This window comes from Anopheles stephensi, chromosome 2, assembly GCF_013141755.1.
Source record: "Anopheles stephensi strain Indian chromosome 2, UCI_ANSTEP_V1.0, whole genome shotgun sequence".
Taxonomy (NCBI): Eukaryota; Metazoa; Arthropoda; class Insecta; order Diptera; family Culicidae; genus Anopheles; species Anopheles stephensi.
The window spans coordinates 15,280,324-15,294,820 of NC_050202.1; the positions used below are offsets into that span (position 1 = coordinate 15,280,324).

The window sequence follows — 14,497 nt, forward strand, 5'->3', positions numbered from 1 at the left end:
TAAATATTTTATTAGTTATAAATTGTATTTATAGTGGTTTAAAGCACCACAGTATACATATTATCTCAAAATTAGTTATAATAAATTGCATATTAGCCATTTATTTTATAAATATACCCTTTTCTCTTTTAAGTTATCTGATATCACCTCTTCTCTACACATCTTGACTTTGTACACGTGCTGAGAACTGTCATTCGACCGGCTCACGTTGTTTACATTTGCAAATCTGGAAATGTTCAACTAGTTTCATCGTGCACACGTTTTGCTTCCTAATGTCCACCATTCAGCTGCTTTAACGAATTAGAACATAATGAAAGTACAGTAAGTGCAGTGCATAAACTTCACCCCATTCATACCTAGTTGCTAACGATTCTGTTGCTCCTATGCGGTTTTTCCAGCCGTCCTCCGAAAAACGTTCGCCAAGGCAAGGTGAGCGGTGGTAATGGGCGAAAAAGCAAGGCAATTCCACAGGTAAAAACACGCAAAGATTTGCGTAAAGAAAAGCGGCAGCAGAAAAAGCTCAATCGGTTCAACTACCACAACCGTAGCCGGAAGGAACGGGAACAAAACGCTGCCGGTGGTAATCGTTCCGGGTCGGGAAAAAAGGGCGGCAAACATGGAAACGACCATTCCGAGGATGAGATGGACGATTTTGAAGATGAAGAGATTCCGTCCGACTTTAGCGACCAAGAGGAGGAGGGGGAGAAGAATGTCGGAAAGCAGCCGCAAAGCAAGGCAGCAAAGAATTCTTTCACCAGCCAGATGGATGTGGAGCGCGAGAAGGAAATGATGGAGTTGCGCCGGTACGAGGATGGGTTGAAATCGAACCGTATCAAACAGCTCGAGGCGGCAAACGAGGAAGATGATCGAATCATTCAGAAGTACGAAAAACTGTTGAAGATCAATCGGCGCAAAAACAAGGAAGGTGTACCGAAAAGCTTCAACGATGGGCTCGATTACGCGCTGGAACTATGTACGGATGATAGTATAAAGAAAATGTACGAGGCGGCGAAGGAAGCGGCCGAGCTGGAAGAAAACTCGTCCGATGAATTCGTCGAGGATCTGAAGCATGCAGTCGGAGGCGGTGTAGGTGCCCGTGCTGGTGGTGATGACAGCCAGGAGGGTGGCGAACAGTCGACAAAAAGCACCAAGAAACGGAAGAAAATGTCCCCGAAGGAAAAGAAGCGGGTTGAAAAATTGAAGCAAATTGAGGAGAAGTACTTTGGTCTCGACGAGATGGACGATTTGGGTGATTATGATTTGGAGATAGACGATTTAGGCGAGTATGATTCGGAAATGGAGCAGGAGCTGGATGAAGATGCGGAAGAGGATTACTCGGAGAATGATGAACTGTACGATTCGGACGAGAACAACGGTGATCGGGACGGGCACACTAAAGCCAAGCGAGTGAAATTTGCTTCTAATGAAGGTTTGGCAAAGAATGGGAAAAAGAATGCCAAGGCCGCAGGAAGCGATTCAGAAGGAGACACATATGATGATCTGGATGATGATGAGTACGATGATGAAGAGAGTGCCGATGAATCGGATGAAGACGAAGAACCAGTCAAAGCACACAAAACCTCCAAGGAAAATAGCAAAACCAGCAAAAAGCGTCAAAACGAGCAAGAGGATGAGGAAAGCGCAGGACGTTTCGTTTTGCTAAAGGCAAACAAGGATAAACCAGCGAAAAAGGGGAACAAGTCCAGTAAAAAGGATGACTCAGAAGACGAAAGCGATTTCGATGAAGAAGAGGACGATTTCGACGAAGAAGACGATGGTTTGGATGATCTGTTCGAGGATGGATCCGACTCAGGTGGGCCCTCCGAAGACGATGTCGACGATAAGCAACCACCACCGAAAGATGACGAAACATGGGAGGATATTTACGGTCGCAAGCGAGACAAAGCGGGCAACATTATAAAGGAGGATGCAGCTACTGGCAGCGGTGGAAAATACGTTCCACCTCACATTCGCGCCAAGCTGGAGGCGGAACAGGCGGCCAAAGGAAATGCGGCTGACCCGAAGCAGCAGGAAAAGTTGCAACGTTTGAAGCGTACGCTGAAGGGACAGATCAATCGTTTGGCCGAATCGAACGTGCACCGCATTTCGATTACGCTTGATAATCTGTACATGCAAAATGCACGCTACGACATGAACAGTACTCTCACCAGCCTCATACTGGAAGCGACCGTCGTACCAACGCTCACACCCGAACGGATGGTGCTGGAGCACGTGCTGCTGGTGGCGATTTTGCACGCGAACGTGGGCAGTGAGGTCGGATCACATTTTCTCGAAACGATTGTCGACCGTTTTCTGACGCTGCTGGGCCAGATCGAAACGACCGCCAACGAGGCGAAGCAGCTGGACAACTGTGTGCAGATTATGTGCCATCTGTACACGTTCGATCTGGTGAAGTGTAAGATGGTGCACGAGCTGATGCAGAAGTTGATCGAATGCTTCAACGAGAAGGCGGTGGAATGCATTTTGCTCGTGCTGCGTACGGTCGGTTTCATCCTGCGCAAGGATGATCCGTTGGCGTTGAAGGAGCTTATTATTGCGATACAGAAAAAGGCCGCCAGCGCACCGGACGAGCTGAAAAACGAGTAAGTAGGGGGGAAATCGATAGGAAGCGTGCGAGTAGTTTCCACTTACCTTTCTACCTTATTGCAGCCCTCGAGTGAAGTTTATGCTGGAATCTCTCCTGGCAGTAAAAAATAATAACATGAACAAAATACCCCAGTACGATCCCACCCTGGTAGAACACTTCCGAAAGCTGCTGAAAGGCATGATCACTAGCGGGAAGTACGTTTCAACGCTAAACATTGGCATACAAGACATTATCAACATACCGGAGCGTGGCAAATGGTGGCTGGTAGGTTCGGCTTGGCTTGGCGGAACGAAAGACAGTCCTTCCGCTGCTGGCCCATCGAACGGGACCGCATCCTCCCAAGGCGAAGGGCAGTACAGTGCGCAGCTGCTAGAACTTGCCCGTCAGCAGCGCATGAATACGGACGATCGCAGGAACGTGTTCTGCGTCATAATGGGTGCCGAAGACTATCTGGCTGCGTTCGAAAATTTGCTCCGACTAGCGATCAAGGATCTTCGCGTAGTCGTATCGGTCATCATTCACTGTAGCCTGGCGGAGAAAGAGTACAATCCGTACTACAGCATACTGTCGCAGAAGTTTTGCGACTACGATCGACGGTATCAGCTCGCCATCCAGTACGCACTGTGGGATCGGTTGAAGGAGATCCACTCGCTGCAGCAGCAGCAGGTGCGCAATCTGGCCCGCTTCATTACGCATCTGATTGCGGAAGGTGGGCTGGCACTGTCCTGTCTGAAGGTGATCGAGCTGGCCGAGATCGATAAGGTGAATTTGCGGCTAATGCGACAGATTATGCTTGGGCTGTTGCTGCTGGAAGAGGAGAACAAGTGTTTGCAGGTGTTTAGCCGGATTTCGGCCAGCAACAGGCTAAAATCGTTCAAGGACGGTATACGGCTGTTTATGCATCACTTTTTGGCGCGGGGCATCGGTGCGGGCAGCAAGCTGCCCGACGACGAGCAGGCCAAGCTGCTGCAGGACCGCATCAAGCAGGCCGATGAGTTGCTGTCAACGGATACTAGGATCGAGTATGACGTTTAGAGAAGATGGTACAGCGTTGCTGCTAATATAAATAATTAAAAAATCAGTGATAATGATTGAATAAACAAACAAAGAATCCCGGAACTGATGTGCAAGTGATCGGACATTTGAAGTCGGCCAAACCTTCTTGGGGTATCTTGGGGTATCTTGGGTCAACGTACAACACCTTAAGACGATGAAGGCTATAGAGAAAGATTGATTTAAGTAGCCATTGCAATCGATCACATATGCAATCTGCTATAAAGACAGATTGTTCTGTTGTTAAAATTAGTCTTTACTGTAAATCGTTTACTGGTGAACGTTTGTGCTTCATCAAACTTAACGTAACTAAGCTGCTCAGTATTTGAAGTCTTCTAGCTCCGGCGATAACAAGGATGTCGAGGTACTCACGAGGATGCTGGCTACCAACTGGTCATACTACAGCTTGATGTAACTCCTCCACTCAATACACCAGTCGCGATGGACGAAGCAGCAAAGACTTTCTGGAACATTTATAGTCCCGGTACGCCTCTGAGACATGGATTCTGTTCAAAACTGATGAAATCTTGTAAGCTGCGTTCGACAGGAAGATGCTCATAAGAAGCTTTGCAACGATCTCACTGTAGCACAGCGAATCGTACAAGTCTTTCGATCTGGTGGGCTGTTCATGTCATGAGAATGATGCCGGACAACCCAGTCCGTAACGACGCGATAGTTTCTGTGGGATCCTGGATGAGAGTGGAAAAGCGCGAGTGAGAGCCAGTATGGATTGAGCTACCAATAAAGAAGGTTGTGTGTGACGACCGCTGTCAGAAGAATCTGGGTGTGAGCGTTAAGGTAGAGAGGATATCACAGTTCCCAGAAAGCGCATGAACGATGTCATGGACATCTGCAGCCAAGCAGGTAAGTGTGGACGGTTAGAAACCATTGACAAGAGCGAATAGAAGACGTTCAGCTGTTGGTCGTTTCTGAGAGCGATTGGTTTATTTATCCGTTTTATATCGTTTCCTTCCCTTTGTTTGCTTGTGTTTTTTTGTGTCTCGTTTTCTTTATTTCATTCCTTAGTATATGCTCCAACGGGGGGTTTTTCTTTATTAAGTTCACATTCACATGGGTTATCGGGTTTCGTTGCGAGCCCTTCGTTTTCCGTCCTTTTGTTTGTAGCTTTTCCTTCCCCCATTTTGTTTTTTTTTTATACTTTTGCTGATCTTTTTTCCCCCCCTTCAAAGCTCAGCTTCATTCATAAGCTGGTTTGGCTGGCTGGCTGGCTGGCTGGTTTTGAGTGTTTTGTCGTAGTGGTGTTGTGTCGCCGCTCTCGAATTTTCCACTACATTTTCCGCTTTCTTTTTATAATCTTTTTGTTGTTTTTTTTTGTAACATTTTTCCTTTTCTTTACTAATCCTCTCATCCTTCCTTTTTCCCCTTTTGCCCTTTTGCCCGCGCATTGAGCCGGTACAGGATGCTGATGCTTTAAGCTTCCGTTCGTTTGAATCTTCCAACACAATTTCCCCCTCCCCTCCCCCCCCCCCCCCCCTTTGATCGATTTTTCACCCCACCCCAATTCTTTCACACTCGCAACACACCTAACACATTTAACTGCAATTTTGATCCAATTTGTTTTTTTGGTTGCTATTTTACCCTTCTCAATCGAATGCTTGCGCTTTTTTTATTTCTTGGAGTCATTCCTTAACACCGCTCCACTATTAATTTTGTTCCAATTGTTTGCTTTTTTGTTTTTGGCTAGTTTTGTTTTGTGTTGAATATTGTTAAATCTTTTACAAATTTTATTTGCTCCTGTATCTTTTTTTTTTGTTTGCTTTTGCTTTCTTTTTTTCTTTTCTACCATTTCCATCTGTAGTTTTGGGTGAATTGTAATGCGGGAAAGGGGAGCGTGTGTTTCTTAGTGTTAGTTGTGTGTTTGTGTTGTTGTGTTAGCTTTTGTTTTATTCGATTTCATCTCTTTTAATAACCAATTTTCAATTATTGTTTCCTTTTTGCTTGTTTTTTCTTAAGTTTCTTTTGTGTGTGTGTGTGTGTGTGTGTGTGTGTGTGTGTGTGTGTGTGAGTGTTTCATAATAAGCCAATTGGGTTTTTTGTTCGTTTTCTTTGTGTAGGCATGTTTTATCTCGTTTCCTGTGTGTACGTTATCCCTCCCTAAATGCATTTAAAGTTCGAGTTTTAAAACAAACCGGTGTGGTAAAGTGTGATAAATGGTAATAACTATAAAAAAAATATTCAAAAAAAGGGTTCGTTCTTTTCTCGCTCTTGTTACTATTTCGCTTGTATGGGTTATTACAATGATAAGTAGAAAATGTGCAAAACGATGAAGATCCGTAATGTAATGGGGAGGTTTAAAAAAACGGAAATCTGGTTACACTTCTACCCCACACACACACACATATCTACCTGTTTCATTCTATTCGTTTTATACCATATACATATATATTTTTTAGCATTTTATATATTCACTTTCCTATAGTCTTGTCGCGGCACACGAATCTCTCTATCGTCGGGGTTTTTGTTTTGTTTTGTTTTTTTTTTTCTCCATATTTTGTTAGTTTGTTTTATTGTTTCCCATCATGTTTTCATCTGCTTTTCATCCTTATTTGGGGCTGTGGCCTGCTGCGATCGATTTTCCGTCGCTTATGTGTATTCATAATTGCTCACCCTATCTATATCTCGCACATTCCAATTCGTCGTGTCGTAGTAGGCAGCTACTTCTTTGTTTCGTATTGTTTCACCGTTTTTTTTTGTTTTTTTTTTTACCTAATCCCCACCCCATATCAGAGGGAATTTTTACAATTTCCCTCCAATGCAGCACCGCATCAACTTTGCTTTGCGTTCATTTAGTTTCTTCCTAGCACGATCAGGTTTGTTTCCTTGTGTTTTGTTTTTGTTTGTTATATCTTTTGTTTTCTGTTTTGTTTTGCAATTGTATTATTTTATCCTATTTATGGTGTGTTGTTTTATTTTGCTTTTATGTTAATAATAATCTTTGATTCATTCTGTTTTGTGTTTGCATTTTCTCCTCACACTTACACCTTGCTTCCCAATTCTTGCAACACCACTTTAATGTTTTGGAGCAGGAGAGGAGGATAGTCTCGTTTTGCATCTTTTGAAAGAAAATACTAAAGTTTTAATATAAGATAATTCAAGATTGCATTACGCAGTGTGTCTGTGTGTGTGCAACGAACAAACACACACACACACAAAACAAAGGAAAACTGGAACGGAAAACTGTATTATTCGATGCAAAAAAAAAGCGTTCGTCCTCTCAACGCAACAAACATCGTTTTGATTTTCTTTCAATTTGCTTCTAACTTAACTTAAAGTCTAACAAACGTTTCCCAACCTTGCTTCTTCACGTGTTTCTTTCCATTTTTTTCGTTTTCAAACTTTTCTCGCACATCCTAATGAAAATTATCATTAAGCTTGCAGTTTTCCCTTCCCGAACGAGGAATTACGTACGTGAAAGCTAAAACTGAGCGGGAGACCGTATTTAGCATCAAACATTAAGCCCATTTTTGTTTAAGTGAAGGGAATGGGGGAAGGAGGTCGGGTTTTTCTTGTTGCAATGCGCGAACTGCATTCAAAATTGCATCATTTCGCGTACCGCGTACCGTGAATAGAGGAAAAAAAAACCTAGAGCTTTCCTACCCGGCAGGACACACACGCATGATTTCGTTCGATCTCGATTTACGATTTTATGAACTTTTGTGATGCATCTTTTTCCCGCCCTCGGAAAATTATTTTTCCCAATGACCGTCAGTCATTTTTCCCGCTAGTTTGACACGCTCTCTCCAAAGCCAAAGGGGTTTTACAGACTTCGTGGCCGTGGAGCATATTTTCCCCATTTTTCACACGCACACACACATGCACGATACAATCCACCAAATTGGGGTGTATTTCGAAAGATTTTGTTTCATTCGTTATATGTTGTTTTTATTTCCATTTCCATCACGGCTTTTTCAACAAACAAGAGCATTCGCCGAGTAACGTTAGCAAAAAGTTAATCTAGCATTCTTGCGTTCTTCTGCTGTTGTTGCGCGCGGATGTAAGTAGTGAACGATAGCTCTTCGCGTAATTGCGGACTTTTCTTTCTTCTGCTCTACCCCCAACATACCGCCTACTTTTACTGTGTAATTCCTTCTTTCTGTGTTATAAGTGATCGCTGAATTTGATGCTACTCGCGTTTGCATGATCTACACTACTGGTGTGATCATTAAACACACCCACTCGCACATACCATGCACCTCCCCCCACCATTGTTTTCCACTCGGTGTCATTATTAGGTCATGCATCAATGAGGATGCAACTCGGAGGAACTCGAGCAGCTCATTAGTGCGTGCGTGTGTGTCGATGATCACCTTGTAGAGTAAATGATTGTTTGTTGCCACATAGAATACGTTAATAAACTCTCCTTTTCACTGCAAAACGGAACGATTATCCGTTTTAAATAATAATTTTCCCACAACAAAAAAAAGAGAGAGAAATTAGAAAACAAAATCTTTATGTATTAGCAGAAAAGAAGAGCTCTCTCACACTTTACTACCTTTGTCGATCTTTCGGGTTTGTGTAATTACACAACTTCCAACCAAACCATCCCTTACTAACTGTGTTGTCGTCGCACGTGGTTGCTTTCCCGGTTGGTCAAGCGCGGGAAGATGATGATGATCGTGAGACGTTTCGCGTTCAACACGAACGACAAGGTAACAACACGATCCAGTCTTTTGCACAGGTTCGGGTGTGTACCAGCTGCACTGTGCTTTTAATCTTTTCTCGCGTTCTCCATCCACCTCATCACCACCATAAGACGGGAGGTTTCTTCCACGTTCTTTCTAAACTACATACACTCTCCCGGTGTGTGTGTGTGTGTGTGTGTGTGTGAAGGTGAAATAAAAACTGCATCGATGGTATTATCGATTATCGTGTTGCACCACCCCAATTACACCGAAGCTATCTCGAACAAGCAAACTCTTCAAGGAGCAGGGAGTTGGATGGGCGGCGTGCGTGCGTGCTTTCCATTCGCCATTGTCCTCTACGTGGTAGAGAGAGAGAGCAACGATCCCCTCGTTCGATAATCCTTACTTTCTCGACTTTATATAATCGCGTGTGATTTTCGTGCACCTTGCAATGAAATAATGCTTCGCGTTTAGAATGGTTTTTTTCTCTCCCCATTTGTAGATTGATGTTATATTTTTCAACGGTGGTGTGCAGCACGTGTTGCGATAGGTTGTTGTGCCATCATCATCATAATGCATATATGTGTGTTCGTTTGTGTGTTGTTGTTACCGCATTGTTTCACTGTTTCACAATTTCTGCCTTCCTTGCTTCTTCTACTGTTGCTGTTACTTTCGTTTCTTTTACTTTTATTATTATTATTAACCCTCTCAGAGATGTGTGTGGTATGCTATAATGTGTTTTCTTTTCCTTTCCTTTTGCTTTTGTTGCTTTAATATTCTAGCTGCTGGTTGTTGGAGAATTTTGTTGTTCTTGCTGTGTGGCAAGAGGAGTGGTTGCTGTAGAAGTAATGGTGGTAGTAGTATGTGCTGCTGTAAAATGTATCTCCTGCTGCTGCTGATGGTTGCTGCTGCTGCTGCTGATTGCTGCTTCTGCTGCTGCCGCCAATTACTGTTTTGTCACACTGGCTGCTGCTGCTGCTGCTGTTGATTATTTTCCTTTTGTGATTCTCCTCCTCCTCGCTTGCGTCGATAGTATTCTTGATAGGCAACGAAGTATTAGTTTTTATCACCTGAGGTGTTGTTTTTAATGGCAATCACAGTTTCTTCGCCACATGATTTCAAGACGGTGCACTAAGAAAAAAAACAAATAAGGGGAAATTAATCTCAATCCAGTTTTGTGGAACGAGCAAAAGACAAAACACTTACGACAATCTCTTTGCCGGAATCGAATTCCGCACGCAGCTGGGTGCCCAATTCACCTTCCGGGATCTTCAGATCTTCACGCAGGTCGCCGTTGTCGCTCATTAGCACGAGGAAGCCATCGTCAATATCTGTCAGCTGATAGTCCTCGCGCTTGACATTAGGGACGTCCATGTTGTGTGTTGACGGGCAAATATCTTCATACCTTTAGTTGTTGGAAAACGAAAAAGATCGGGTCGCCCCCGTTTAGTTACACCTTTCAATACTCAGCATCTCGTTCAGTATCAATACTCACTTCTTGCCCGTGAAGATGTCGATTCCGACCATATGGACTTTAGCGTGACCGTGCTTGCCGGTCTTGGAAGTAGACATTTCAACGATCTTGCAGGGCCGTCCCTTCAACATTACGTGACCATTTTTACGCAGCGCGGAACACTGCATCGGGAACGTCTGGGATGCGCCGGAATCGGCGGTTTCGAAGTGAGTGTCCTCCATTTCAGTCATTTTGATTGGTTGGGTGGGGGGTGGTGGTGCGATTTACGCAATAAAGCAAGAAAAACAAATGCAATGAACGACGACGTTCCTCCGTTCGCTCAGGGGTGTGTGTGTGTTACACCGCGGCAGTGTTCCGAAAGCGGCGACAACGGGCTTATATTTCCACACGACGATAGGCAACAGATCCTGTGCGGTCCTCCAGATGTTTGGATATACAAACAATGCAGTTGTATATGCACGGGCTATCTGATGGATCTAAGAAAGATCTTGCTTACGCTGATGAAGAGAGAGAGAGAAAAAAGAGTTCAACAATTAGTAAAAAATTCAACGGTTCAAACATTTCTATGCTCGATTCCTGCAAACAGCAGGAGACGATACGGTTTACCGAACACGGATTTATTGCACGATCTTTCCAAAACGATTCGGTTTGTCGATGGTGGCGGCTCTAGGTGGCAGAGTTGGGATTACTTTACTCGTAGATGAAACACCGCCGAGAGCTATAGCTAGTGTACTGTTCTCGTGGACAATAGACGCTACACTAGTTCCCCCGGCCGAAATCTTCCAGTGCGGAAGGTGCAGCAGCAGTAAATACCGTTTGCTTGTTTCGGTGGTATCCGCGACCGCCAGGCCGCATCTTATACGAAATCAATAATGCGTTGCAAATTTTAGATCATTCTTACTGCCTTCGGTAGGGTGCTGTGTGTGTGTGTCTGGCCTCCTCTCAAGGACAGATGATCGTCAACACGCTTCCTGCACAACATGTTTCGCCAATTCGCCTGAATGCACCCAAGTAAGGGGTCGCTTGGCGTTTGTCGGGGCACTCCCGAAACCAAGTGCGCGCCTGTAGCAATTATGGTGCGATAAAACGATGTGTGTATGACTTTATTGCATACATCACGGGATGCTGCTGCTGCTGCTGTTGTTTGCAATCAATATTCCATCATCGTGTGCTTCTCTTTTCATTTGTCGACAAAATGTGTGTAAGATAAATTCAATGGCAACTGCTCAATATCAATGCTCAAACATCCTACCAACGGATTTGCACTAAGCTTTGACACAACCGGAGGATTGACGGATCGGATCGGTAAAAGAGGAACTATGCTTTGACGTATACGCTCCACATGCGAGCTGACACGTTTTCGATTTTTAACAACCGCCTTGTGACTACTTCCTTCGGTGCCGTAATATATTACCAACACGAATGTACTTTTCTCCCCTTATCAGCGCGCAAATGGAAAACGTATTGAACCGGTGGTGTTTGCTGATTACTTATCGGCTGCGCAAGACTTCAGGGTGGGGGGAGACCACTATTTGCTGGGGTCTGGTATCTTTTGCGGCTTTAGGAAACCTTTTTTTTCTAAAGAACATCACCACCAGCGGTTTTGTTCTTTGACGCCTTTAAACCGCCTGCATTCGAATGCACCAATCCCCTCTGTCGAACCCCCTTTTTCCAATGGCAATCGATCAGCGCCTACTTTATAGACCAGACAAGATTCTTAAAAGAATAGCACGTTGCCAGAGCAAGAACGTAGGCGATTTTGGGATCACCTCGGGCACACGACGTTTCCCATGGTAGGGAAACGCACAAGGGTGGGTTTGAACGATATATTGCCTTTATAGCAGGATATCGAAGACACGGAACCGACTTCGCTGAACATAACCTAAAAATAGAGAGCCGTGTCGCCGCGTTCAAATGAGGTAAAATTGTACAATAGCATCTAGAATCAGAGCCAAGGGGGGACTACAAAGCGGATTTCTCTTCCCTCGATTGCTGAAAGGACGGACCTACTTTTGTTTTAGTTGTCAATCACACAAGTGCAGCTGTTTTTTTTTGCGGTGAACATTAAACAGCTCAAAGCAGTTCCAAAAAGGTTCTACAACAGTTGAGCATAGCCTTCTAACATCTCATGCGTGTTTTACAGCCGGCAAGCAGGCAAAGCCGAAACGAAGGATGACAAGTGAAAAAGTCAAGTCAAAATGCGGATCCTGTTTGCTTTTGGCGGCGGTTTGCCGGGTTAGCAGCAGCAGCAGTAGAAACATCGACTGCTGTAACCTGGGGGGCAGCCACAGAGAGCACGTCGTCGTCGCCGACTCGAGAAAGCATGTAAACGCCCTGCCTACTATGCAGGTAGCAAGAAAAGGAGAGCAGCTGGCGCCTCTCTCGCTCTCCGTGTTCAGGCGCACACGTGGAAAAATGGGAAGGAACGATGGCAGGGGCAAAGCGCGAAAGAGATAGCCCACACCATCATCGGGTGGGTTGAAATCAATGGAAAAAAGGGTAAGCTCTTCTTCGTCTCCATGCGATTTGTGCCGTCGTGTGGCTGTGGCCAAAAATATGCACAACTTTTTCGCAATCTGCCGCGCGCTTCGATTGTGCATTGCATTCAATTTCTTCCAAGCTTTCCCAACGCATAGGAAAGTCGGAAAAGCTTTTTTTCCACCCAAATGTACACCCCAAATTGGTACACGTTTTCTTGCTTGTGGTTGCCGCTTTTTCTGGTGTGCTGGCCAACCAACCAACCACACATTTGCATTCGTCATTTCGCACGCACTCACGCACACATACACATCATCAACTCACCCACCACTACCAACACACACCCCATCATGGCCAGCAACCGACACTTCCCACCCCAAATCGACATGCTGCGGCAGCATTCCGGCCGGCTCCACGCTTCATGACATGCAACACAGAAGCACCACCGGCAGCAGCAGCAGCAGCCACGTCAACTGTTGACACTGAGGAGTTCTCTATTGCTTTTGATGCTTTCCGATCAAGCACAATTCGTACGCTATTGTCGATAAGTTCGCACCTCGGGTTGTGTGTCCAGAGACCCGGGGTGTACCTGAATTCCTGAAGCCGCAAAGCTTTGCCCTTCAGTGGTGGAAAATTTCAATTAACACAGGAAACGTGTCTTCAGCACAAGGCGCACACACACTTACGTTCCACCAATTTCACCGGACGATGATGGGGAGACGACGCTTAGCCTTAGCTCATGGCAAGCGAAAAATTACGTCGGCGAAAGTGTGGCCCTTCGAGTGTGTGTGTGTATGTGTGTGTATGAGGGGTCCCACTTACCCACAACTTTTTTTTCTTCTGATTTTACAAAGGACGCGGACTTTCAAACGCTAGTTCTTCAATATTACAACTTTCTTGTAAAACTTCCCATGGCCTACAGCGATCTGAAAATACCTGGCTGCCGCGTCCACCACCAACTAACATTTCGCTGCCTACTTAAAGTGTAGCTACTTTGTTACAGCAGCTTCTGCACTGAAGAATGGTGCAAGCAGCTGCATAATGACTTTCCTCCTCCTCCTCCTGGAGGTGCCATGTTATCAAGAGCAGCAACAAGATAAAAATATCCCTCAGTCCTTTGAAAATCCCTTCCAAGTGCTGGAAAATCTGGAAATCCCATTCTTGCTTCGCCGCCAAACACCACAGTTGATTCCGATGTTGTCATTCGGTGCTAATTTTTGGGCAGCTTCCAGTCGACGAACAACGTAGCAAGAAGAGGCTACCGCACCCACACAGAGGTCTGACCCGTTGGCCCTCGCTGTACCAACCAACTCTTGGTGTGTGCCTGTGTGAGTCGCATTTCGCATTTACCCAACCGTGTAACTTCTTGTACATCGTGCAATTCACTGCATTCTTTCGTGGTTCTGCTGGACATCATCAGTTCACCGTGCTTCCACCACCGCCTGCTTTTCCTTCGCATCCTCATTTCTCACACAATACTCCCACAGGGATGTGCGCTACTGCTGCTGCTGCTGCTGCTCCTGCCTCTGTTGCGCCAGCCAGCCGACCACCAACCACACCACCACCATCACCACCGCCACCACCACCACCCGGGGAGGACCGACACACAAGCGAGCACACCACGGGGCAGGAGAGGCGTACGAATTAAACACTGATTTTTCTCCAAAACCGGATAGCGCCACCGTCCAACATTCACCGCACCCGTGTTCCACATCGCAAACCGAATCGTTTCGTGCCACCGGCAACCGGGCTCCAGCATATTTTACACACTTTTCCGGTACGCACTCCGGCAGAATGTTGCTACTCACATGTGTGATCAAAATGGTCACGGACAAAAGAAGATCGCTAACTATGGCGTTAGTTGCGGAAACACATCGCGATGCGCGAACGGGACGGCACGATTCACCGACCTGCCAACTGACAGCCGCATTCCTGTCGGCGTATGGCGAGTGTGCGTTTCTCCGGTGTAACGCCGTCATGGCGCTTCCGGTTGTCGGTATGTTCGGGTTTGCACTGTGGTCGTGGTAAAATGTTCGTTTGCGACATTTTTTCATTGCTTTGCAATTAAGCCTATTGTTGTTCTGGGTCGGCCGTATGGAGCGATTTGTGGGCAGTATTGGAAAACGGAGTTTAATAGTCTAATGCATAGCGTATCGAAGGAACATTTCTGACGAGATAGGAACTGAATTTGGGTGAATTGTTGTGATAAACATTAAATTTTGAGCAGTCGAAAATCATCAA

At 45.4% G+C, this 14,497-nt stretch overlaps 2 protein-coding genes across 7 annotated transcripts; one reads left to right on the forward strand and one right to left on the reverse strand.

The window, feature by feature from the left end:
• The first annotated feature begins 178 nt into the window (after positions 1–178).
• On the forward strand, positions 179–3,734 carry LOC118505392 (nucleolar MIF4G domain-containing protein 1 homolog). Its single transcript, XM_036041103.1, has 3 exons — positions 179–321; positions 399–2,603; positions 2,671–3,734. Exons 1-3 carry the CDS (start codon positions 311–313, stop codon positions 3,641–3,643), a joined length of 3,189 nt encoding a protein of 1,062 aa, XP_035896996.1. The 5' UTR covers positions 179–310; the 3' UTR covers positions 3,644–3,734.
• Positions 3,735–5,873: 2,139 nt separating this feature from the next.
• LOC118505393 (eukaryotic translation initiation factor 5A) lies at positions 5,874–14,273 on the reverse strand. 6 transcript variants are annotated; one of them, XM_036041105.1, is made up of 4 exons: positions 14,065–14,273; positions 9,800–10,275; positions 9,511–9,709; positions 5,874–9,435 (listed from the first exon to the last, which is right to left on the reverse strand). In XM_036041105.1, the coding sequence occupies exons 2-4, from the start codon at positions 10,006–10,008 to the stop codon at positions 9,361–9,363; spliced, it is 483 nt and encodes a 160-aa protein (XP_035896998.1). In that variant the 5' UTR covers positions 10,009–10,275; positions 14,065–14,273; the 3' UTR covers positions 5,874–9,360. The 6 variants fall into 6 exon arrangements, with proteins under 6 accessions (XP_035896998.1, XP_035896999.1, XP_035897000.1 ...); XM_036041106.1 differs by having other exon boundaries at positions 8,116–9,435; positions 14,027–14,165; XM_036041107.1 differs by having other exon boundaries at positions 8,116–9,435; positions 14,042–14,088.
• Between the last annotated feature and the right edge of the window lie 224 nt (positions 14,274–14,497).

Bases quoted from the DNA above. Each gene is read 5' to 3' on its own strand.
- LOC118505392 (XM_036041103.1), top strand. The intron at 2,604-2,670 runs GTAAGTAGGGGG...ACCTTATTGCAG, and splicing joins CCGGACGAGCTGAAAAACGA to CCCTCGAGTGAAGTTTATGC.
- LOC118505393 (XM_036041105.1), bottom strand. From the start codon at position 10,008: ATGACTGAAATGGAGGACACTCACTTCGAAACCGCCGATTCCGGCGCA. The intron at 9,710-9,799 runs GTGAGTATTGAT...CAACAACTAAAG, and splicing joins GACATCTTCACGGGCAAGAA to GTATGAAGATATTTGCCCGT. The intron at 9,436-9,510 runs GTAAGTGTTTTG...TTTTTTTCTTAG, and splicing joins ATTCCGGCAAAGAGATTGTC to TGCACCGTCTTGAAATCATG.